Source organism: Engystomops pustulosus, chromosome 7 (genome assembly GCF_040894005.1).
Source record: "Engystomops pustulosus chromosome 7, aEngPut4.maternal, whole genome shotgun sequence".
NCBI classification, from domain to species: domain Eukaryota; kingdom Metazoa; phylum Chordata; class Amphibia; order Anura; family Leptodactylidae; genus Engystomops; species Engystomops pustulosus.
The window spans coordinates 125,076,537-125,102,420 of NC_092417.1; the positions used below are offsets into that span (position 1 = coordinate 125,076,537).

At 41.2% G+C, this 25,884-nt stretch overlaps 2 protein-coding genes across 12 annotated transcripts in view; one reads left to right on the forward strand and one right to left on the reverse strand.

The window, feature by feature from the left end:
- Positions 1-13,553, reverse strand: part of SLC7A6OS (solute carrier family 7 member 6 opposite strand) — a 52,025-nt gene extending 38,472 nt beyond the window's left edge. The window contains exons 1-3 of one of the 3 annotated variants that reach the window (XR_011848993.1): positions 13,347-13,553; positions 12,093-12,452; positions 8,649-8,849 (exon numbers count right to left, since the gene is read on the reverse strand). Coding sequence is in view for 1 of the 3 variants with exons in the window: in XM_072117763.1 (XP_071973864.1) it covers positions 8,649-8,852; positions 12,093-12,452; positions 13,347-13,484 (702 nt within the window). In the remaining 2 variants the exon portion in view is untranslated. Of the gene's footprint in view, positions 1-8,648; positions 8,853-12,092; positions 12,453-13,346 lie in introns of all 3 variants that reach the window. The other 2 variants (XR_011848992.1, XM_072117763.1) reach the window with 2 other exon arrangements.
- PRMT7 (protein arginine methyltransferase 7) overlaps positions 13,508-25,884 on the forward strand; it is a 530,266-nt gene continuing 517,889 nt past the window's right edge. For 5 of the 9 annotated variants that reach the window (XM_072117752.1, XM_072117756.1, XM_072117759.1 and 2 more), the window contains exon 1: positions 13,511-13,656. The gene's annotated coding sequence lies outside the window, so the exon portion shown is untranslated. Of the gene's footprint in view, positions 13,657-25,884 lie in introns of all 9 variants that reach the window. The other 4 variants (XM_072117754.1, XM_072117758.1, XM_072117761.1 and 1 more) reach the window with 2 other exon arrangements.

Consider the following 25,884-nt stretch of genomic DNA (forward strand, 5'->3'; position numbering starts at 1 on the left):
TCAACAAAACATTCATAATTAGAGAGGCGGACAAAGGAGGTAACGTGGTCTTGTGGGCAGTTGAGGACTACATTAAAGAGGCAAAAAACCAACTGAATAACCAAAAATTCTATTTCAGTTTCCCATCCAACCCGACAACCACCTTCAAATGTAAAATTGATCGGTTGATCTCCGAGGCTCTACACCAGAATATAATCAGCAAAAAAGAAGCTACATACTTAAAAGTTGATGCACCAGTAACCCCAACTTTCTACCTGGTTCCAAAAATTCATAAATCCATGTCAAAACCGCCAGGTAGGCCAATTGTAGCAGGAATAGGAGGGCTTTGTGAACGAGTTTGTATTTATCTCGATTTTTTCTTACAGCCCATGGTCTTGCAACTGGAATCCTACATACGAGACTCCATGCATTTAATAGAACAACTACAAGAGATTGAAATACATTCTGAAACCCTCCTGGTAACAATGGATGTTGAATCGTTGTATACGAATATTGCCCATGACATAGGACTCAAAGCAGTGGCTTACCACTTGAACAAACAAGTCAACTCTGATCGCAAGCATGATTCCTTTATCTTAGACCTACTCTACTTTGCATTAAACCACAATTATTTCATCTTTGACCAAGTCTATTACAGACAAATATCAGGCACGGCAATGGGTGCGCGTTGTGCCCCCTCCTACGCGAATCTCTTTTTGGGATGGTGGGAGGAGACACACGTGCACCCATTGCCCAACTTTCAATCTAAGGTACTTAAATGGTATCGTTTTATAGATGATATCATCTTTCTGTGGCAGGGCCCAACATGCGAATGCTTGGAATTCATAGAAGAATTGAACACAAACACCATCAATGTAAAATTGACGCCTTATATTTCCAACACATCTGTGGAATTCCTGGATTTGAAGGTGTCAAAAAAAAAATCAAGAAAAAATAACCACTTCGTTATTCCGCAAAAAAACAGACACCAACAACATATTACATTTCAACAGTTTTCATCCGCAGCATCTAAAGAAGGGCATACCCTACAGCCAAATGCTAAGACTAAAAAGAAACTGTAATGACCCACAGGATTTTAAAATACATGCAAAAGAATTGACAAATAGACTGAGGGCAAGAGGCTATCCCAAGAAGGTGATCTCCCAGGCATACATGCGAGTCACTAAAATTAACAGGGACACGCTACTAACACCAAAGCCCAGAAAACCAAGGAAAGACAATGAGGTTAGACTCATCACCACATATAACAACCAATGGCAGGACCTATATCAAATCCTTGGAAAAAACTGGAACATACTAAAGAGTGAGCCCAGATTAAGGGAGTTCATCAATACAAGACCCACAATCACGGCCAGAAGAGCAAAAAAATCTTAAAGATCACCTCACAAGAAGTCACTTTACCCGACCTATCTCCAACACCACAGGAGGTCATCGAATTAAAGGAACATATGCCTGCGGCGAATGTAATATTTGCTAATATATGGCAAATAGGGACACATTCACCAATCCAATTGACAAAAAGGAATACAAATTAAGAGACTACATAAACTGCAAAACAAGAAATGTGATATATCTCTTAACATGTACTTGCCCCAAAATCTACGTGGGACAAACATCACAACCACTAAAAAAAGAGAATTCAGCAACATTTTTCCTCCATCAATATGGCCAAGAAACATTTCAAACAGGATAAAAACTTGACATCGGTAGCAACACACTTTATGAATTTCCATGGAAGTCAATGCAGAGGGGTCAGAATATTTGGTCTGGAGAAGATAGTTACCAACATTAGAGGGGGAGACATCACCCCCATTCTACTGCAAAGGGAATCCAGATGGATATACAACCTGAATTCCATGACACCAACAGGAATAAATGAGGAGTTGTCGTTCACGGGATTCTACAGAAAGGCATAACATTCCTGTGGAGTCTGGTTGCAACAGCATGGCATGCAATACATGGTGAGACCACAATGAACAACTGGGATCTGTTGGATACATCCAGTAGTGAGTATCACAACTTATTAATTATTATTTATTTTTTACAAAAGGAACATGGGCAATGCCAATTTTTGTGAATTTGCGCAACAAGGCAGAGCCATTCTGGCAAATGCCTTCCTACACTGTATAACAATTATTATGGGCAAAGTTTGTAAATGAAATATTTGCATGGGTGTTCACATGTTTAGTATGCAATTATTAATTTCTCTTTTTATCTCTCACTTAGCACAATCACCAGGAGGACACATCACCAATAGATATTAAGTAATTCAAGCATCTGTGTGGCTACCGACACAAAGAAACACTTTACAGCACCTAGAACGGGGATTCTTCAACTATTTTCTTCATATGACCGTCACCTATATCTGCACTCTTGGAAAGCCTAATACCTGGGCTCAATTTTCACATACCACTGGGAGAAAATAAAAAGACACAAAGAAAAGAATAATTAAAAACGGAAAAGAAGAAAGCGAAAAGACAGAAAAAACATAAAATCCCAAAAAAAAGAAAAAAAAAGAAAGAAAACAAGAAAAAAACAAAAGGTTTTTTCACGATTGACACACAGAGACTCACTTTTATAATACACCCTTTTGCTTCAAATAAATATCCATCTACTAAGTATATACACTCTCTGTTGTATATTGTTATATATTGATATCATCTACATGCATTTATCCTAGATTGAGCATAGCCCATGTATCTACAGGAATCTTTATAATTTATTCTTGCACACCATATGTCCGGATTCCACTGAACCATGGCATTCCAACATTTACTTACCTTTAAGGAATTCACCTAGACTAAGTCACATAGAGACATAGACAGCGAGAACACTGGGGGCGTGCCCACCTGGTGACGCGCGGCTGACACAAGCTGGAGGCGGAGGATTGTGTCGGCCGCGCGGCGCCTGGGTGTGCGCATGCGCACAGTTGCTGACGCCGACACGAAACACCACACGCATCCGCCCATTGCGTAGCACACACCTGGACAGGTGAGATCACTCTCCCCAATCATTACGGTATATATATACCGCCTAGAGACACTAAACCATATACCCCTGAGGAAGCCACACTTGAGGCGGAACGCGTGGGGCGCTGCATCTCCCCCTCATCTAACTTGGTGATATTACTTTATTTATTTACATTGGCATATCGCTGTATTGTGCTTTCCATGGACATGTGTATTGATTATTGATCCTAGGACACTTGTTGCACTTTATATAGCACGGGCTACACATTTGCACAGCCAGTCAATGTTTACAATACATTTTTCAATTTCATAAGATACCAAGTAGAGATTTACTTTGATTTGTAAACAGTGGGGGAGTTAGCTCAGAGCATGTTATTTTCATGCACTGCACACAGCACAACATTTTGTCTGTGCTGTTTTTAAGTGTTTTTAAGAGTTAGTGTTTATTGTGAATAATAAAGTTTTTCATTATTTCAATAAGACTTGATTTAAGCCATCTTTCCATACACATCCAACTTCTTTCTTGAAACATATGCACATTAGGATGTGTGGCACATAGAGTTGCCTTTATCTATTTTGTGATGTGACAAGGATGGGAAGGTACAGGAAATAAGAGTGTGGCTTTGGTATAGGTAATAATAATAAGGACACATAGGATTTCCATTAGATTTGCTATGTTGGGTATTAGTAAGTGCAGGGACTAGTTGAGTAGAGCATGTGAAAGGAGACTCTGAAATCAGTGATGTATGGAAAGCCAACATGTGGCATAACTGCCTATCTTGGATCCTCCCACACTTGTTCCTGTGGGAGAGAGTAGAAGCCGCACAAGCACCAGAATAATAAATTAAAAAGCTAATTTTTTTTTCAAATTAACCATTATGAGAACATCTTCTGAATATTTACATCTCTTTGGGAGATTTTTAAAAACAAGTTTGATTGCGGCATAACCTCTTTAACCCCTCCCTAGGTATAGGGAATGTATGAAGAGGGCTCACGGGCTGAGGCCTCTTCATACAGAGGTGGGGGTTGTTGCATATTATAGTAAACCCCCACCGCAAATAAAGGGTTAATGTACCCTAGATGGTCTAAGATATAGTGAAAAAAAAAAGTTTAAAAAATAAAAAATTAATAAAATATTAAAAATTCAAATCACCCCCCTTTCCCTAGAACTGATATAAAACATAATAAACAGTAAAAATCACAGACACATTAGATATCGCCGCGTCCCAAAATGCCCTAAATATAAAAACGATTACGGCCGGCGGTGACCTCCGAGACGGGAAATGGCGCCCAAATGTCCGAAATGCGACTTTTACACCTGTTTACATCACATTAAAAAATGAAATAAAAAATGATGAAAATGTCGCACAGACTTCAAAATGGTAGCAATGAAAACGTCGGCTCATTTCGCAAAAAATGACACCTCATAAAGCTCCGTGAGCCAAAGTATGAAAAAGTTATTAGCTTCAGAAGATGGCAAAAATGTTTTCTCTTTTTTGTACACGTTTAATTTTTGAAAATGTATTAAAACACAATAAAACCTATATAAATTTGGTATAACCGCGATCGCACCGAACCAAAGAATAAAGCGGAGGTGTTATTTGGAGCGCAGAGTGAAAGTCGTAAAAACTGAGCCCACAAGAACGTGACGCACGTGCGGTTTTTTTTCAATTTTTCCACATTTGGAATTTTTTTCACCTTCGCAGTACACGGCATGTTAAAATAAATAACATTACGGGAAAGTAAAATTTGTTACGCACAAAATAAGCCCTCACACAGGTCTGTACACGTAAAAATGGAAAAAGTTATGGATTTTTGAAGGTGGAGAGCAAGAAATGAGCGAAAAAACCCTGCGTCCTTCAGGGGTTAAAGGCTTCACATTTACGACTCTCACCCTACAGTCAAAATTACACATCAACTTTATTATTTTGGAGATCTATCTATATATCTATATATATCTATATATATCTATATATATCTATATATATCTATATATATCTATATATATCTATATATATATATATATATATATTACACACACATACATATATATATTATATAATTTGGGACCATTTCATAATGCAGATTTGATGCCAAGAAAGCATCCCATAGGAAGTAGTAATGGTGCCATATTGGTCATACCTAGGGCTGCACAATGCATTGTGACAAATAATTAAAAGGCGTTACTCCTTCTACTCCATTCCAGGTTAAGGCATCAAAAACTGCATCTGAAAAATTGAACATGTGCTTAACACTCGGTTTCAGTTAAATTGCGGTACTTAAAGACTTCCACTGTTCAACAGACTCCATGGGTGAGATTTCTCATCAAGTTTCTGAGGCGAAACTGTTCTAGTTGCACATGGAAACTAATCAGAGCTGAGTTTTAATTTTATAAACAGCTGTATGAAAAAGAAAGCCGAGATCTGATTGGTTGCCATGGGGAACTAGAACTGTTCTACTCTAAGAGACATATGGTATATCTCCCCCCTTGTACCTGTCTGCAGAGGGTCATTAGGGAAATATCAGAACTGTCCATATATAGTATAATCTACCGTATTTTTCGGACTATAAAGGCGCACTAAAAATCCTTTGATTTTCTCAGAAATCAAAGGTGCGCCTTATATATGAACCATTCTTACAGACAATAGCTTTGAACTGTGCACATGTCTGCCACCTGCTGGTCATTCAACCATATAATCAGGTGCGCCTTATATATGAACCTAAACGTTTTAGCAGGCATTTATTGATGGTGCGCCTTATATTCGGGTGCCCCTTATAGTCCGAAAAAATACTGTAAATGATGCAATTAAATGCAATTTGTTGCCCAGCCTGGGATTTAAAACCACAACCTCCACACTCCACCTGCCATAGAGAGACAGAGCCTCTATCCACTGACTATTGGCTCCCTAGGTGTCAATTGGAGGATTTTATATAACCAAGAGAGTGACACAGGCTCCATGCACTGGTATATAGAGATGGATCTTTTCAGAGATCTCTTTATATCATCACATTATTTATTTAAGCGATAATACAATTAAATGAAATTCATTAAAATGGATAAGACATAAAAAGAAGGGTTCATTCAGACAGGATGTCTGCTACACATCTGCAAAAAATTAGGTGGCGTTGTCCGTAAGCCATCCATTTTTATCACATAGGGAAAAAAAGAACTGATGGGTTTCTAATCTACCTCTTGCCCTGGCCAGTTGGTTGCCTAGCAACATTTGTGAAAAAACAGTCTGCATATGGATATGATGCAGGTGCCGTCCATTTTTTTTTTTTTTTTTTAAATTTGGTGGATACATTGACTTCTAGGGATGTGCTCCGCATGCAAGATATTATAATCCCTAACTTTTCTTCGTATTCCATTTATGGAGCTTTATAAGGGCTCGTTAATATTACTTCGCTTTGCAGCAATTTTAAATATAATATAATATTAACTATCATATTTAAAAGGTGAAACTCTCCATTTTATAATGACACTAACATGTCACATGAATGTCATATTTCTAGGTGCAAGGGTTCAGAAATAACGTATATTCCAGCGTATAAGACAACCTGGTGTATAAGACTACCCCCCTACTTTCCTGTTTAAAATATAGAGTTTAAGATATATTCGCCGTATAAGACTACCCCTTTTCCAACGCATACAAAACACAGATAAAAATTAAAAAAAAAAAAAAAAAACAGATTTGAATTTAACATGGTCCTTTTTTTAATTTAAATTCTTATGACATGCAGGTATATAGCAGGAAAACTGTCGCTCATAAACATAAGGCATACAACAACAACATCACCATCGTCCATTTTACTGTAAATGTTACCATACTGTACCTTAAATTTTTATTTTATTAAATATTCCATGCCATGTACTCAGAAGCGGGAAAAAAAAATTCCAAATGCAATGAAAATGGTGAAAAAAAGCATTTGCGCCATTTTCTTGTGGGCTTGGATATTACGTCTTTCACTGAGCGCCCCAAATTACATGTCTACTTGATTCTTTGGGTCGGTACGATTATGGGGATACCAAATTTGTATAGGTTTTATAATGTTTTCATACATTTACAAAAATGAAAACTTCCTGTACAAAATTTTTTTTTTTGATTTTGCCAACTTCTGGCGCTAATAACTTTTTTATACTTTGGTGTACGGAGCTGTGGATGGTGTCATTTTTTGCGAAATTTGATATTTTCAATTATATCATTTTTAGGACTGTACGACCTTTTTATCCCTTTTTATAGATTTTTTTATATTTTTCAAAATGGCAAAAAAAAGTGTCATTTTTGACTTTGGGTGCTATTTTCCGTTACAGGGTTAAACGCATTGAAAAACCGTTATCATATTTTGATAGATTGGGCATTTTCGGACGCGTCGATACCTAATGTGTTTATGATTTTTACTGTTTATTTATATTTATGTCAGTTCTAGGGAAAGGGGGTGATTTGAAATTTTAGGGTTTTTTTATTATAATTTTTTTTTTAACTTTTTTAAATTTTTATTTATACTATTTTTCAGACTCCCTAGGGTACTTTAACCCTAGGTTGTCTGGTCGATACTACCATATACTGCCATACTACAGTATGGCAGTATATGGGGATTTTCCTCATTCATTACAATGTGCCATCAGCACATTGTAATGAAGGGGTTAAAACGAAATAGCCTCGGGTCTTCGGAAGACCCGAGGCTACCATGGAGACGGATCGCCGGAGACTGATGACGTCACGGGGAGCGGCGATCCCAGGTAAGATGGCGGCGCCCATGCGCCACTATCTTTTTGAGGCTGCTGGCAGCTTTGTCGCCAGCCAACGCTCTGAAAACACCCGCGATCGGTGCTAGCACCGATCGCGGCTGTTACCGGTAAGCCTTTGCTGCAATATGCAGCAAAGACTTACCGGCTATGGAGAGGGCTCAGCCCGTGAGCCCTCTCCATGCTGCACCTTCTACATTCTGCCTTCAGCTGAGCAGCTGGAGGAGGGCACACTTTAAACGTGTATATACCGTATATTCCGGCGTATAACACAACTTTTGAAGACAGAAAAATCTTCTGTCTTCAAAAGTCGTCTTATATGCCGGAATACACAGTATATAGACGTTTAAAGTGTGCCCTCCTCCAGCTGCTCAGCTGAAGGCAGAATGTAGAAGGTGCAGAAGGATACAATTTAACTTTTCATTTTTGCAGAAGTACATGCGCACAGCTGAACCTGGGAAAGGGTGATGGAATAAAGCTGTACATATTTAGAACATAGTTTGGTAAAAGTTACTACACTAATCAAAAAAAAAATGACAAAAATTTTTCACATCTGTAGTCAATTATTGGTAAATTCTATATATGTAATTATTAAATATATTGTATAAAGATAAAGTCTCACATGTCTTGAAAGAAACAAAGTAAAATTTGTTACGATATGCGATGCTTTTACAGAGACATCGCCATTTAAATAAGTACATAGAACGTCAAAAATTTATGTGGTCATTCAGGCACCAATTGACCATTGGTCATGAAGAGGTTAGGAGTTAACACCCTTGATCGATATTGGCATAGATCATGGATGTTAACGGGGGGTTCGGTACCCAAACAGATTTCCAAGTTCACATTCGGCCAGACCTGAAGATTTGTGAGTCTGCTTATCACTATTCATAACCAATTATCCCTAGAAATTGACATATTTGTGATCTTACCAGCTCCTGCTCGTTGTAGTATGCCCGTACAGAGAGAATGTCCTGGAACCAGTTCTGTGGGGATGCTTCTGCATAATAAATGTCATATACAAACTCATCTGGGTTCTCTCTGTGCTCTGAGCCTTGTCCTTCCAGGGATATATTCAGTTTTTCCCGAATCATCTTCACGGAATTACACATGATGGTTTCTGGGTGAGGGGTCTTCTGACAGTTAAAAAAAAAAAAAAAATTACTACTGAAGTCAACCCCTCCCCACACAAACACTACTGTTATTATGATGCTTGCAGAGTCTCTAGCTACCCTCTTAAAGGGGTTATCTTTAAACTTAATGGAAACAAAAACAATTCCAGATTATCCTTTTATAAATGAAAAGTGGCCAAAACTCATCTTGTTCCTATTATATACGTATGTACGACTAACGATATGTTGAGAACAAGGCATCAATTTATTTGGGCCGAGGAGAGTTTTGTTTACATGGGGGTTTACATTTGCTTACTATTAAAACAGCGGATAACTAAAAATGTAAAAAGGCAATTGGAAAAAGGCGGGCTAGGGGGTACCAAACCTAGTACTATATTATAAGACCACTATTATAGATGGTATCATTCAAATGCTGGAATCCATCTACCTCTCAAATGGGTTTTGAAAAGTACTAGGACACCAAAATATTCAATAAGAAACTTATGGGAAAATTTATATATTAGGTACCACCTAGATACCCTAGACTACAGTGTGAAAATTTAGAAAGAAAAACGACTAATAGGGAGGCACGATGTATCGAAACCTCGACACTTGTTCAATACCATGTTTCTGTCATTTTTAGTACCGAATGAACTGTGCTGTTCTACAGATTCCAAGTAGGATAGTAAGCACTGTGGAATAGTGTCTAGGCACTATACGGATTGCACCCAAGTGCTTAGATTGCTTTACTGCCCAAACTATTTGTTGGATAAGCAGCATAAAAGGTTGATTAAGTGGAAAGCGTGTACAGGCAGGCCCCGGGTTACGTACAAGATAGGGTCAATACGTTTGTTTTTAAGTTGAATTTGTATGCAAGTTGAATCTGTATATTTTATAATTGTAGTTCTAGGCAATTTTTTTTTTTGCCCCAGTAACAAGTGGAGTTAAAAAATATTTTGCTGTAATGGAACCAAGGATTATCAATAACACTTCATTACAGACACTTTTAAGCTGATTATTGCAGTCTGGGACTATAGTAAAGCATCCAGAGAGCTTCACCAGAGGTCACTGGGGGCAGAGGAGTCGGTCTTTAACCCCTTCACGCTCCGTGGCGGATATATCCGCCACGGAGCGCAGTGACTTAGCGCTCAGTGGCGGATATATCCGCCACGGCGCTTATGCCGGCTCGGCTCTGGATCAGAGCCGAACCGGCATCGGGAAACACGGGGTGCCGGCTGTAACTAATAGCCGGCACCCCAGTGTAACACCCGCGATCGGAGTTGTCTCCGATCGCGGGTGCTTAACCCGTTAAATGCCGCGGTCAGCGCGACCGCAACATCTAACATGCATCTGGGGTGTCTTTCCCCCACGATCGGCTCCCCCGAACCGTTTTCGGGGGGCGCCGATCGTTGCTATAGCAACTCTGGGGTCCGATCTGGACCCCATAGTTACTTGCAAGAATTGCCAGTAAGATGGCGTCTGTGACGTCATCTTACTGGCACAGTGCCAGCCTATGCAAGTGTATAGGCTGACACTGATAATACTCTGCAATACATCAGTATTGCAGAATATTATCATGAAGAAGCAATCAGAAGATGGCTTGTTCATGTCCCATGGTATACAAGTGAAAAAGTAAAAAAAATCACTAAAAATGCCCCAAACTCCCAAAACATATAAAGAGACATATAACTCAAAAAAAGTCTAAATCATAACACAAACCCCACATATATAGTATCACCGCGTCCGTAACAACCCATAGAATAAAAGTAAATCATTATTGAACCCCCACGATAAAACCGTAAAAAAAACTGTTATAAGCCCTCCAAAAATTATGATTTTTACCTTTTCAATCCCACAAAAAATGCTATAAAATGCGATCAAAAAACCATATGTACTCAGACATGATACTGGTGCAAAGTACAACATGTCCCGCAAAAAACAAGCCATCAACCAGCTCCGTAGCCAAAAAAGTAACAATGTTATGCCACTTGGAAGACGGCAATACATAAATGATAGATTTTTCCCCACATTAGGGTTTTGTTTGACAAATTTAGTAAAACGTAAGAAAATATATTCATGTCTGGTATCCCCGTAATCGTATCAACCCATAGAATAAAGATAACATGATTATTAGTCTATACGGTGAACACCAAAAAAAAAAAAAAGTAAAAAATCCAGTACAGAATTGATGCTTTTCTACTCCTGCCCTCAAAAAAAGTTCCTAAATTTTCAACAATAGGTGATACCAACCCCAAAATGGTAACAATGGAAAAAGCATCTCATCCCGCAAAAAAAATGCCGTCACATGGCCCCAATAACGAAAAAGCGAAAATTTTATAGCCTTCAAAAGGGGCCAATGAGGAACCTAAAATCCTGGCAGCTGCAGCGCCCTCCTTCCCTTCTGCACCTCGCTGTGCCCCCATAAAACAAGTAACGGCCACATGTGGGGGGTCTTTGTACTCAGGAGAAATTGCAGAACAAATTTTATGGTGGGTTTTCTCTTTTTATATTTTGGAAATGTGTAAATTTTAGTGCTAAATGAACGTATAAGGGAACAATATGACCAGTCTAAATTTCACCCCCATTTTGATTCAATTACTATGAAGATCTCAAGGGGTTAACAGTCTTCGTAAAAGCTGTTTCTGATAGCTTGAGGGGTGCAGATTTGAAAATGGGTTGGTTATATAGGGGGTTTTGATGCTAAATATGTAAAATTTCATTCAAAACTGTATTTATCCCCAAAATAGTCAATTCTGAAAATCCGGAAAAGCGATATTCTATTTGTAAGCCGCGTGACATCAAAATAAATTATCCAAACATTTCAGAAATTATGAAAATGTAAAGTAGACAAATGGGAAATGTTATTCTGCAAGTTATTTAGGTGGTAAATCTATCTGTCTGAAAACGCAATGATTTAGAATTTCGAAAATGGCAAATTTTTCAAAAAATTTATCATATTTTCTTTTTTTTTGTAAACAAACGCAAAACTTATCTGCCAAAATTTACCACTAAAATGAAGTACAACATGTGGGGAAAAAAACAATCTCAGAATCGCTTTGATAAGTAACAGTGTTCAAAAGTTATAACCATATAAAGAGACGCAAGTCAGAATCCAAAAAATCGGGCTGAGCCTTAAGCTACAAAATGGCTGCGTCCTTAAGGGGTTAACTAGTAACTCGTGTGTCCTTAAAAAGGGGACGATCTGTACTGCCCAATACACGGGGCTCTAAAAATAAATATTCTTAGTAGAGGTTATACACAAACCTTTAGATCAACAGTTTCCTCATGTACAATATCAAGAACTTTGAAAGTCTCATTTGTTCCCCCTTTTGAGGGCACATGGTCATCTGCAGTGCCTTCCACGTCTCTTTTGACACTTTCATATTGCTGTTCCTCCATTGAACTAGCAGGTTGACCATTAGCAGACTTGCGGTCTCCCTCATCCTCGTTCAATTTTGGCCGTAGGTTTGAAATTAAATAGTAGCGACTTTCTTGGCGTTCCACATTTCTCTGGACTCTCAAATCATTTTGAATCCTCTGTAAACTGCCAATGCGGGGACAACGCAATCCAGTGAAGAGGTGGCGGGATATTGCTTCCTGTACGTATTTCTGTACCGGTTCAGCCTAACAAAAGAAAGAAAGCATGTATAGACATAAAAGATTAAGTTGGCTAATAAAACTAAATATTATAATAGCTGATGAAGGGTACATGAATATCAATTAGTGCCATAAGCAATTGCAAAATGAGCATTGGCAATATTATGGGTTGTCCATACCCATATAAACACATGCCCTCGCTTCAGCTGTTGTAATGTGCTTCAAAAGCAATGAAAATGCAACCAAAACGCAATGTGGGAACGCGCCCTGAGGACCACGGAGCAAGAAATGAGGATAAGCTGTTCATAATTATTAGGGTCCCCTCTTCCCCAAGCCATATATAAAATATTTTATATACCTGAAAAACCACTTAGAATAACGTGGTACAATATGGGAGTTCTTAAGAACTCTCTGGGAGCCCTCCAAATCTGATAAATGAGGAAGGCAAGATAGTGGACAGGAGGAGACCACAGCTTGAAATGAGAACCTAAAACACTAGCCATCACGTCCCCCAGGGACTGGAGCAATGGGTCAAACAAAACGGAAAGAGGATTATCGTGGCATCCCTCCTCCCATGCACTGCTAAATATTGATGAACAAAATCCTGTTTGGTTATATGCTCATGAGATACAAGCTGTACATGAGTGAACAGATAAATGTATTAAAACTGTCAATGTCCCTTTGTTATGCTAAACCTGCCTGTAGTAAACAGGCTAGTTACTACATGTTGTTAATTATATGTTGAAAATTTAATAAAATGTGTTTTAAAAAAAAAAAAAAAAAACCACTTAGAATAAAATTACAGGAGAAATGCACAGGAATCGAAAAAGACCCCTTATGCGTAATTTATAGAACTACAAAGCTAAAAAAAGAGATCTTGAGTTAACAGATCACTGACGTTGGTTATCTGACTGCTCTCACCTGGGAAGATACAGTTGCCGCTATCTTGAACACTTGAGTAGAGACGTCTTCTGGCCGCGATCTCTTGCAGCTGATAATAAGCGCCTGTACGGGATCTGCACCTCGCTTACGTTTCACGCGCAGCACCGCAGCCTCCATGCTCGATCACGTGTTCTGTCGCAACATAATGTGCGTCACTCTTGCCAGCCAAGTTGATGAATTGTCGCGGCCATGTTTTGTATGGCAGGGTTGACATTGCTCACGTGTTTCCGGTATGTTGTTTGAGAAGATGGCGGCCCTGAGTGCGCAAGCCGCGTGAGTCTGACAAAAAGTAAGTTTCCGTGATCGTTTTTATTTTTCCTTCTTTTTTTTGAACGCCAGCTCCTATAGTTTACATATATTGCCAATGATTCTCTGTAATCTTTCTTTATTGTGGTTCCTGCAATAGTAAATATATTATCAGATTGTTATAATTGAAGGCGCTAAAGCAAATCCTAAGGTAGAACACACATTTGCCTCACAGGAGGAGATTTATCATCAAGTTTCTGCGGTAAAACTGTTATAGTTGCCCATGTAAACCAACCTGAGCTCAGCTTTAATAATGAGTTTCCATGGCCAACTAAATCTACCCCACAGTGTCCAATGCTGTTGAATGTAAATATTTAGGACTACAGCTAGGAAGTTAATTATGGGATACAACTGGAGGGGCCAGATGACATATTGTTTGGAAATTGATTTCAGGAGTTCAGTACTGTGAGTCCCCTCCAGTGGCAGCAGCAGGGATTCTGAATCACTTTATCTTTCATGCCAACCAAATTTCATAGTAGAGAAAGAGGGACTTACTATGTGCCATGGACATTTTTGTGCTATAAACTCATTACTGCCCTTTATGTCCTCCACAAAAAGCAGTTCCCCCTCTTATTTTAGGCCCCCAAGGCAGCTCCCCCTCCTATTTTGTTTAATTGTCTTTTTATGGGTTTTCAGTTTTATCCATACACAAACCATTTTAACATTGACAAAAAAAGCTTTGAATCACAGTAAAGGAACTTACTGCCAAAGCCATTTTTCACCTTCCTGACATGGCCCATTTAAAAAAAAAAAAGGGGGTTATAAAGCAAGCTGTTATAATTTTTGCTTTTAACATATCCAAGTGATTTTGAAATTTGACACTTTGTACTTAAAAATGTTAGTAGTATGTTTTGCATTTAAGTATGAAAAAATTGATATTAGGTGAAAAAAATTGAAAAATTCTCAGTTTTAAAAATATCTCCTTTTTCAACACATGTTGACAGAAAACCTGTAACAGCACTCCAATAGTTCCCACGCCTATGAGAGAACCATTCGGAAATCCAGGCACACTTGAAATGAAAATGTTATTGTTTATGCCGCAGAAGCAGAATTTGCAGGAATCTATGATCAAAAATGCACATAACACCAAGATGTGTAGTGTAAAACAGTCTATGGAGGATGTTCATAGGCTGAAGGATGACTTGGATAAACTGAATGTTTGGTCATGCTCTTGGCAAATGAGGTACAATGTGGATTAATATAAGGTTATGCAACTGGGGGCTAATAATCCACACACAACATACCATATATACTCGAGTATAAGCCTAGTTTTTCAGCACAAAAAAAATGTGCTGAAAACCCAAACTCGGCTTATACTCGAGTAATATAATATAGGTTTTAATAGGGTTTTGTGGTAGAATTAGGGGCCTCGGCTTATACTTGGGTCGGATTATACTCGAATATATGGTATGTCCTTGGGGGAGTAAATCTGGGAGAGTCCCTTGTGGAGAAGGATCTGGGGGTACTAGTAGATCATAAATTTAATAACAGCATGCAATGTCAATCAGCTGCCTCTAAAGCCAGTAGGATCTTGTCAGGTATCAAAAGTGGTATGGAATCTCGGGATATGGATGTAATATTAACACTGTACAAGGCATTGGTTCTGCCTCACGTGGAATATGCTGTCCAGTTCTGGGCTCTGGTCCATAAAAAGGACGCCCTGGAGCTAAAGAGGGTTTACCGAAGAGCCACAAAAATGATAAGGGATACCCCTTTGAGGGTCTCAATTATGAGGAAAGATTAAAATAACTAGATTTATTTGGTCTGGAAAAGAGATGACTACGAGGGCACATGATATATATGAATGGTCCAAATAAAAAATATGGTGGGAAGTTGATTCAGATTAAATCAAATCAAAAGACAAGGGGGCACTGTCTCCGTCTGGAGAAAGCAAGGTTTAAGAGAACTGTCAACCTGTGGAATAGCCAGCCTCATGCACTGGTCACAGCAGGGACAGCAGAGCGCTTCAAGAAAGGTCTAGATGCCTTTTTACACATTGATGGTTATGTTATATAGAGTTTTTCCCATAAATCCCTTCCTCATAAAATATTTTCCCTTCCTTGGTCGAACTTGATGGGCATGTCTTTTTTCAACTGTGTAAAACTATGCTCCTATGAAATACATATTCTCTAAGGAAAGGACAGCCTCCCAGCAACAGCTAATGGGTATAGGCGGCTAGCCTCCAATTCAGTCTGAATGTGATGCATACAATCAGGTGCGCTCTGATTGGAGTGATGCCTCCTAAGAGTGGTGTCACATATGGCGTTTTGAACCCGTTTTTAGTCTTGCATTTTCAGTCTGTTATAAAAACGCATGCATTTTAAAAACTCACCTTTTTTTCAAAACGCATCCGTTTTTGTCCTTTTTTAATTAAGATAATTGGGAAAATCAAACAAAAAAGCATGAATAAAAAAGGGCTAAAAACAGGTTCAAAATGCCACGTGTGGCACCACCCTAAGGGTGCTGCCTTTTTTTTTTTTTTTTGATCTTTCAAAGCGTTTAAAAATGCTTGCGTTTATGAGGCGTTTGGCTGCATTGAACCTGTTTATTTTAATAGTTTGAGTTGGAGAATTATCAATACCTATCAATATTGCCTGTACATCTAAGAATGTTAGATTTTGGAAAGTACCAGCTTTTGGCATGTAGAAGCAATAGTGTAATTAAATGCGTAATCTAGTATGTTGTAAATTAGTTGGCCAACTAAACCAAACGGTTGCAGTGTTTTGCATTGTAAGCTGACTGTGCAGCAAATCTTTTCACAGATTGCATCCTTATTGCCGTGCAGGATGGCAAAGGAACTCTTTTCCTTCACCTGAATTATTATTTATTTTTTTTAAAATAAGTTTTCCCTGCTAAGAGCCTGCCACAACACAAAACACATAAAAAGCTTATGGTATGTCTCGCAAGTTGCAGTGGTTCAGACATGATGTCGGTAAAGGAGACCCCCCTCCCCTGTTTCAAAAAACATTTTAAATTTATTTGATGATTTGTCCGGGTTCAGTAGTTGTCGGCTCAGGGTTTTTTTCTACTGCTCCACGGCCCGATTTACTTGTCTTAGGCTGCATAGGGGCAGGGGTGTGTTCTATCGGAGCGGCCGCCCGGTGCACCATCAAAGCGTCTAACACAACTTCCGGCACATCGTCTGATGCAATGTGACCTAGTTTCACTTCCGGATCATCCCAGAAAGGGAAGGAGATGGAGCCTTACCACGTGAACGTCAAGCACAGTCAAAAGGCATCCGTGGAAAGTGCACACCGCTGAGTTTGCTCCAATGCTTCCCTGTCTAGACATGGGAAACAAATAAACAAGCCTGTCCCAGGTCCTGGTACCCATAACTACAAGCTGACCTCTCTGCTACATAAAGCATATCTGTCTTGGTAATTGCTGTAATCATGTATTCTTTCTCAGAGAAGGAACAAAAGAACCTAAAGAGAAAGAACATAAAGAGACAAACCTGCTAAAAAACAATGCAATGCAAAAGTAGAAAAGGATTATAAAAAGAGTTTATGTCCAGAATGCTCAACCAAAGTCCTGAAAGAGGAAAGATCCTCCCTAATAGACGAACTAAGACCAGCAATTAAAGAGAAGGTATCCTCTACATTGACGTACATTTGCCCGAACCCCCAGACTAGATACGTCCAGTCCTCCACTTCTGATCAGGATTCAGATTTCCCTTCTGGTTATCTAAGCAAGAAATTTTAGGATGATTTAGAGGAAGTCCAACCTAATGAGCAGGGGCATGCTAAATATCTTTACCTCAGAAGAACTAGACAATCTAATAAAAGCATTGAGAAACTCCTTAGATATGGAAGATATTTTTGAACCAACCTCCGTTCAGAACAAACTTTTTTGGGGATTAAAACCTAAAAAGAGGGGGCGTGTCCTGCAACCATGCTGAACGGACGTGTGTAAGATTAGCTCCGTCCCGGGCCGACAGCCCGGGATAAAACCCACCATTCTTTATGGGGAAAACTGACCAGAGGAGATCCGGAAAGCCCCCAAGCACGGAGGTACCCCCAACACCTCCACATATTTTTACCCCCTCCAGAGCCGTTCTCAGACACCTACCCCGGCAGGCCCTAGGTCCGCGGCACCCACTGGACAAGACACCGCGCAAGTCCCGCCAGCAGACAAGAGAAGTGGAAAGGGAGCACGCACCTACTGCCACGATCCCCGTGAGTTCCGCTCCAGACCCAAGCATCCCCGCTGAGCGTCACGGTCCGGTACACGGCAGGACAGCCGACACCATCCTCCCTTGCTCAGTGGCCCAGTCTGACAGGGCGCGCGGAGGGCCACTGCCGGAAGAAACTCCCGACCCCCGACTCTTTCGGCGCTTCTGCTCCCTCCGCTTCTAACACTACTGCCGTGCGACAGAACTCCAGTCTCGACAAGACGAAAGAGCCAGCTTGCTCCCCCTCCGCGGCGCCATCTTGCAAAGTGCAGCTCTGTGGCGGAGACCATAACCGGGAGAAAATATTTTACAAAACTGCCTTTGGGCAGTCAAGATTATCCCATATCCGGACAAATGAAAAAATAAAGTAAAACATCACTTATTAGGGATTCTTAAAAAAGATTGCACTATATTACAAGCTATTGTGGCACAAACCACTAGATGCACAGTGTGAACTGGGTCATAGGCAGTTTGCAGGTGGTCAGTGGTATGAAATGTGAGATAGTGGGCACAATACGGGGTCCATATCCACCTATAATAATTGCTATAAGTCCACTATTGGCCAGATAAAGAGCACTGTCCTAAGCAGTATTGTCTGCTACAGTAATGTATCTTATTGTATGGATTAGAGCCCTAAAATGACCACCTAGACCAGTGGTGGCGAACCTATGGCACTGGTGCCAGAGGCGGCACTCGGAGCCCTCTCTGTGGGCACCCAGGCCATCACCCCAGCATGAAGTTCACCAGACAGGACTCAAAGAATCTTCCTACAGAATTTTCCTACAATGATGGGCGAATTTGCCCTCCTCCTTTCAACTGCACTGGTGTCTTTAGGAGGCTGAACGATTGAAAGTTGTCAAAGAGCAAGGAGAAATAAACTACTGCTTAAATTGCTGTGCCGGCACTTTCCAATAAATAAGTGGCTTTTGGTTGACGTTTGGGCACTCAGGCTCTAAAAGGTTCGCCATCACTGACCTAGACCATGAATAACAGTGTTGCCTGTACTGCCCCAGCAGGGGCCGCTGTGGTAGCAGGCTGTATTGTTATAAATACTGTATGGAGATCCTAGTCCTATCGTTAGAGATGTAGTGGACTGAACGGTCTAGGTGTGATATAGGTCTGATACTATCTATCCCTATTGCAACTGATGGTATTATAATTATTGCCACTGCCTGCCTAGGATTCTGCCACACTGTTGATTAAAATTTTCCAAACATTAGCCCCCCGACATGTTTCCCCAGTACAACTGGCTTCATCAGGGGTTTGGGCTAAATGCTAAGCGCGGGGCTGTCACGCCGAGTATATAACAATGAAGCCCTTCCCCGTGGGACCAAGTTGAACCTATGAAAGTGGGTCCTTCATAAAGAGGCGCATCCCATTTAAAACATCAGTGATGGGCACCATGATACACCAATGAAGTGTCCAGGAGGAGGCAATGACTCCTCCCAGTAGGAAATGATGGGGGTGTAGCCCGTACTATTCTCCAATAGCGCCTCAATATGTCATCAAGCCCCCTGATCAGCTGACTCATGGACTGTCCGTCAGCTGACTGTCAGCTGACTGTCGGCCCGACGAAAACACGCGCATGACATTGGACTTAGTGCAAATATCGGCACCAAGCCCTGTCAAGATGCGCATGACTGCTGACTTAGTGCAAGGTACATCATTAGCCTTGGGAAATGATGGTCTGCATGACAGTACGTATGACAGCAGACTTGATGCAAGCTACGCCACTGATTTAGGATGTGACGATCAGCATAATATTTGGTAAGTATCTTTAGAAAGTGAAATATCCTCAGTATGTATTAAGCATAGCTTGCTAGATTTGATACCTCATAGGCTTGATGGTAGATGTGCAAATTACATTGGATAGACATTGTGCACCACAATGGATGCACGATGAATCGTTACAAGAAACCCCAGTAGTATGTTGGACCAGGAGTAGCACTTAAGATGGTTACGAGGAAGGTTGTGAGTGTTGTAGCAAATCACTTGGGGTACATGTTTGTGATAGGTCTCCAATCATTATGAGTCATATTGGCTGTTTTGAAAAATTATGCATATATTCTCAAATATATGGATCACATGTCACACAATTTTCAGTGGCCTGAAGAATTTTATTGGGGTATTGCCTTCTATGGTGAGAGTTGTTAGGGAGAATAGATCTGAAAAACATTTTTTTTTTTTTTTTGTGGAAAAAAATGTAAAGGGATGCATATTGGAGAAGGAGTAAGCATTGGTCAAAGTAGCCTCTAATGGGGCCTACAGGGGAGGCTGTAGTGTCCACATGCAGCATAGTGGAGTACTAAATATACATAAAGGATAATCATCTGGCTGGTGATAACAAATCAAATATATTACTAATATTTACGAGTACATAAAGTCAAAGGGCTCAAATGTATGCAGTGAAGGTAAAACCATCATTAAGGCCCAACGGGCTCAAAGATTTGAGGCGATGGATCCACCTCGATTCAAGTTGTAACAGTTTGCGGTCAATGTTACCTTTGCGAGGTCCAGTTTTAACTTGATCGATCGCCCAGAATTTAAGAGTACTTGCATTACCCCTATGGTGGAGTATCTTTATTGGTCGTTATAGAGCTGACATGGCTGGAGATTCTTCTCCGTAATTGTTGTATGGTTTTTCCAACATACAGTTTTGGGCACGGACATTGTGCCACATAGACCACTGCAATGCTCTTACAGTTCAGAAAATGTCTAATGGAGATGTTTTCTCCATTCGCTGGATTGATGAAAGTTTTTGTTCTCGGCATCAAGGGGCAAAAGGAACAAGTACCACACGGATAGGATCCTACAGTGGGACTTCTCACACTTCGAATAGATGTTGCATCTTCTGTAAAATGACTATGTACCAAGTGATTTATCAAATTGGGACCCCTACGATAGGTGATAGTAGGTCTGTAAGTCAATTTCTCTTTCAAATCTGGGTCTGCTGTGAGGATTGGCCAATATCTAGAGAAGATCTTCTTGATGGTATCTGCATAAGCGTCATATGTGCCGATACATCTAATGACTTGCTGAATTGGTTTTCGATGTTTCTGTTGAAAGAGGGTACTCCTATCCGCATTTTGCTCTGGAGTATGCCCTATATAGGCATTTTTTGGGATATCCCCGATTTCTAAATCTCCTGTACAAATTATCACACTCCCTCTTGAATGTAGCTTCGTCAGAACAGTTTCTGCGGGCTCGGAGATATTGTCCGATGGGTATGCCAGATCTCAATGGTTGGGGATGCCAGCTGTTCCAATCCAGCAGATTGTTGGTGGAAGTGGGTTTACGGAAGATGTCTGTTTTAAGGTGTCCCTGGGGATCTAAATGGATGGTAAGGTCTAAAAAGTTTATTTGGGTCTCATGAATCTCGGATGTAAATTTCATCCCAATATCATTATTGTTGAGTTTCTCAACGAATTCATGGAATAGTGCCTTACCACCCTCCCAGAGGATCATCACATTGTCTATAAGTCTGCCCCAATAGGCAATGTGGCAGTTGTAGGTTGCGAATTCATCGGAGAAAACTAGGGAGTCCTCCCACCAACCAAGAAAGAGGTTCGCATATGAGGGCGCACACGTCGCCCCCATTGCGGTACCCCTAACCTGGTGGTAGAAGGACCCCCTGAAAAAAAAAAATAAATTTCCTGGTGAGTACAAAATATAAAAGTTTCAACAAAAAATTGTTGTGTGCTCTGAACTGGATGCCTTTAGTGTTCAGAAAATATTCGACAGCTTTGAGGCCAAAGGAGTGTTCAATATTGCTGTACAAAGACTCTACGTCCAGGCTGGCTATCAATGTAACCGATGTGAGCGTGAGGTCCTGTATCTTTGTAATAGTGTCTTTAGTATCCTGTAAGTAGGATGGGAGAGCACAGACAAAGGGCTGCAGCATCTTGTCAATGTAGATGCTACAGGCTTGTGTCAGGCAATCACATCCCGACACAATCGGTCTACCCGGCATCGGCATCCGTCCCTTGTGCACTTTGGGTAGTGCGTAAAAGGTGGCTATTGTAGGATGTTCATTGAACAATACTTTATACTCATCCAGGCTGAGTAGGTTGTCAGCCCTGGCCTCCGATAGTTGTTCCAATTCCTTAACATACTTCGGTGTTGGATCTGTGCGGAGTATTTCATAGGTGTTCTTATCAGACAGGAGTCTCTGGACCATGTCAATATAATCTGTGGTGTTCATGATCACTGTGTTCCCCCCCCTTATCCGAGGGTTTCACTATTAACTCATGGTCCGAGCGCAGTTCCTCCAGAGCTTTGACTTCCTCAGCCTTAAGGTTTTTGAACTCATAATTCTTATCCATTTTCAGTTTTTCTATGTCATTTGATACAAGTTGGAAAAACTGAAAATGGATAAGAATTATATGTCATTTGATACAAGTTGGAAAAACTGAAAATGGATGTGAGACTCCACCATAGGGGTAATGCAAGTACTCTTAAATTCTGGGCGATCGATCAAGTTAAAACTGGACCTCGCAAAGGTAACATTGACCGCAAACTGTTACAACTCGAGGTGGATCCATCGCCTCAAATCTTTGAGCCCGTTGGGCCTTAATGATGGTTTTACCTTCACTGCATACATTTGAGCCCTTTGACTTTATGTACTCGTAAATATTAGTAATATATTTGATTTGTTATCACCAGCCAGATGATTATCCTTTATGTATATTTAGTACTCCACTATGCTGCATGTGGACACTACAGCCTCCCCTGTAGGCCCCATTAGAGGCTACTTTGACCAATGCTTACTCCTTCTCCAATATGCATCCCTTTACATTTTTTTTCCACAAAAAAAAAAAAAAAATGTTTTTCAGATCTATTCTCCCTAACAACTCTCACCATAGAAGGCAATACCCCAATAAAATTCTTCAGGCCACTGAAAATTGTGTGACATGTGATCCATATATTTGAGAATATATGCATAATTTTTCAAAACAGCCAATATGACTCATAATGATTGGAGACATATCACAAACATGTACCCCAAGTGATTTGCTACAACACTCACAACCTTCCTCGTAACCATCTTAAGTGCTACTCCTGGTCCAACATACTACTGGGGTTTCTTGTAACGATTCATCGTGCATCCATTGTGGTGCACAATGTCTATCCAATGTAATTTGCACATCTACCATCAAGCCTATGAGGTATCAAATCTAGCAAGCTATGCTTAATACATACTGAGGATATTTCACTTTCTAAAGATACTTACCAAATATTATGCTGATCGTCACATCCTAAATCAGTGGCGTAGCTTGCATCAAGTCTGCTGTCATACGTACTGTCATGCAGACCATCATTTCCCAAGGCTAATGATGTACCTTGCACTAAGTCAGCAGTCATGCGCATCTTGACAGGGCTTGGTGCCGATATTTGCACTAAGTCCAATGTCATGCGCGTGTTTTCGTCGGGCCGACAGTCAGCTGACAGTCAGCTGACGGACAGTCCATGAGTCAGCTGATCAGGGGGCTTGATGACATATTGAGGCGCTATTGGAGAATAGTACGGGCTACACCCCCATCATTTCCTACTGGGAGGAGTCATTGCCTCCTCCTGGACACTTCATTGGTGTATCATGGTGCCCATCACTGATGTTTTAAATGGGATGCGCCTCTTTATGAAGGACCCACTTTCATAGGTTCAACTTGGTCCCACGGGGAAGGGCTTCATTGTTATATACTCGGCGTGACAGCCCCGCGTTTAGCATTTAGCCCAAACCCCTGATGAAGCCAGTTGTACTGGGGAAACATGTCGGGGGGCTAATGTTTGGAAAATTTTAATCAACAGTGTGGCAGAATCCTAGGCAGGCAGTGGCAATAATTATAATACCATCAGTTGCAATAGGGATAGATAGTATCAGACCTATATCACACCTAGACCGTTCAGTCCACTACATCTCTAACGATAGGACTAGGATCTCCATACAGTATTTATAACAATACAGCCTGCTACCACAGCGGCCCCTGCTGGGGCAGTACAGGCAACACTGTTATTCATGGTCTAGGTCAGTGATGGCGAACCTTTTAGAGCCTGAGTGCCCAAACGTCAACCAAAAGCCACTTATTTATTGGAAAGTGCCGGCACAGCAATTTAGCAGTAGTTTATTTCTCCTTGCATGAGTTGGCATGAGGTGTATTTTACATAGGTCTGCATGTCTGGCAGGTGCTGAGGTGGCAGGTGTGTGTGACGTAGGACTGCATGTCTGGTGCTGAGGTGGCAGGTGTGTGTTACGTGGGACTGCGTGTCTGGCGGGTGCTGAGGTGGCAGGTGTGTGTGACGTAGGACTGCGTGTCTGGCGGGTGCTGAGGTGGCAGGTGTGTGTTACGTGGGACTGCATGTCTGGTGCTGAGGTGGCATGAGGTATATGTTACGTGGGACTGCGTGTCTGGCGGGTGCTGAGGTGGCATGAGGTATATGTTACGTGGGACTGCGTGTCTGGCGCGTGCTGAGGTGGCAGGTGTGTGTTACGTGGGACTGCGTGTCTGGCGGGTGCTGAGGTGGCATGAGGTATATGTTACATGGGACTGCGTGTCTGGCGGGTGCTGAGGTGGCAGGTGTGTGTGTTACATGGGACTGCGTGTCTGGCGGGTGCTGAGGTGGCAGGTGTGTGTTACGTGGGACTGCATGTCTGGTGCTGAGGTGGCATGAGGTATATGTTACATGGGACTGCGTGTCTGGCGAGTGCTGAGGTGGCAGGTGTATGTGAAACAGGACTGCATAAACAGTAAAAACACGTAAAAAAATTACAAAGACACAAATTCAATTAATAAAAAAACCTAAAAAAAACGCCTCCCCCAACACAGACACCAAAAAAAATAAACCAAAATTTCTTTTTAAAAAAAAAACATTTTACAAAGCAACTATCCTGGATTTGCAGTGTCAGCTGCAGTCTGGCCACTGGGGCTCGGCGGCGGCTGCCACAGTCTGGTCACATGGGGAGAGGGATACATTGTGTGTTAGCCGCAGTCTGGACGTTTGGTGTCAGCGGCGTTGGCCACAGTGTGGTGGTGGGAGGTTTCGGCGGCCGCATTGTGGTGGTGGGAGGTCTCGGCGGGCCGCAGTGTGGTGTGGTGGGAGGTCTCGGCTGCCGCATTGTGGTGGTGGGAGGTCTCGGCGGGCCGCATTGTGGTGGTGGGAGGTTTCGGCGGGCCGCAGTGTGGTGCGGTGGGAGGTTTCGGCGGGCCGCAGTGTGGTGCGGTGGGAGGTTTCGGCGGCCGCATTGTGGTGGTGGGAGGTTTCGGCGACTGTGGTTGGGGGGTTGGTGGCGTCAGCTCCAGTCTGTGCAATACATGATGTAACATCACTATAACTGCCTCAATTTGCTATTTAAACACAGAAGATACTGACACATGATTTTCTTATATAATTAGCGTCTATCAACATTATATACAGCCATGAGTTATATACTTGTATTACTGAAAATTTCATACTCCTTCCCGGCTAAAAATACTCCTCAAAAATAGTATTATTACCCTTCTAGAAATATGTTAGTGCGACCTCTGCAGCCACCCCATGTCCCTGCAATAGAGGAGGAGTTTCTAAGGGCTTTTAAGACTGCTAATAACTTTTTTTTTTTTTTTTTTGATGACAGCTCCCTTTCTGCTATGTCCCAAGTACCCTGAAAAAACTGATCTTCTATGTGAGCTCCCCACCCCCAAGGACCTGCATCTGTAGTAATCAGTCTGTCCTGACTGGGGTTCCAAGGAAGACTTACCTCCAGATTCCTTACATTTAGGGAATTTTAAATTTTTATGGGGAGAAGAACCTTTACATCTAAAGATAACTGATCCCTGCCCCACTTTTCTAGAAGAAAATTCTGTAGTCTTCTTGAGTGGAACTGAGCCCAAGGAACAGCAGGGATGGCGGCTGAAAAAAGACCCAGAAGAGACATACCCTTCCTTAACCCCTTCCCGACATTTGACGTAATAGTACTGCATCGCGGGAGGTGCGTTCCCGCAAAATGCAGTACTATTACGTCAAGCTTCTGGCGCCGGCTCCTGAACGGAGCCGGCGCCAGAAGCT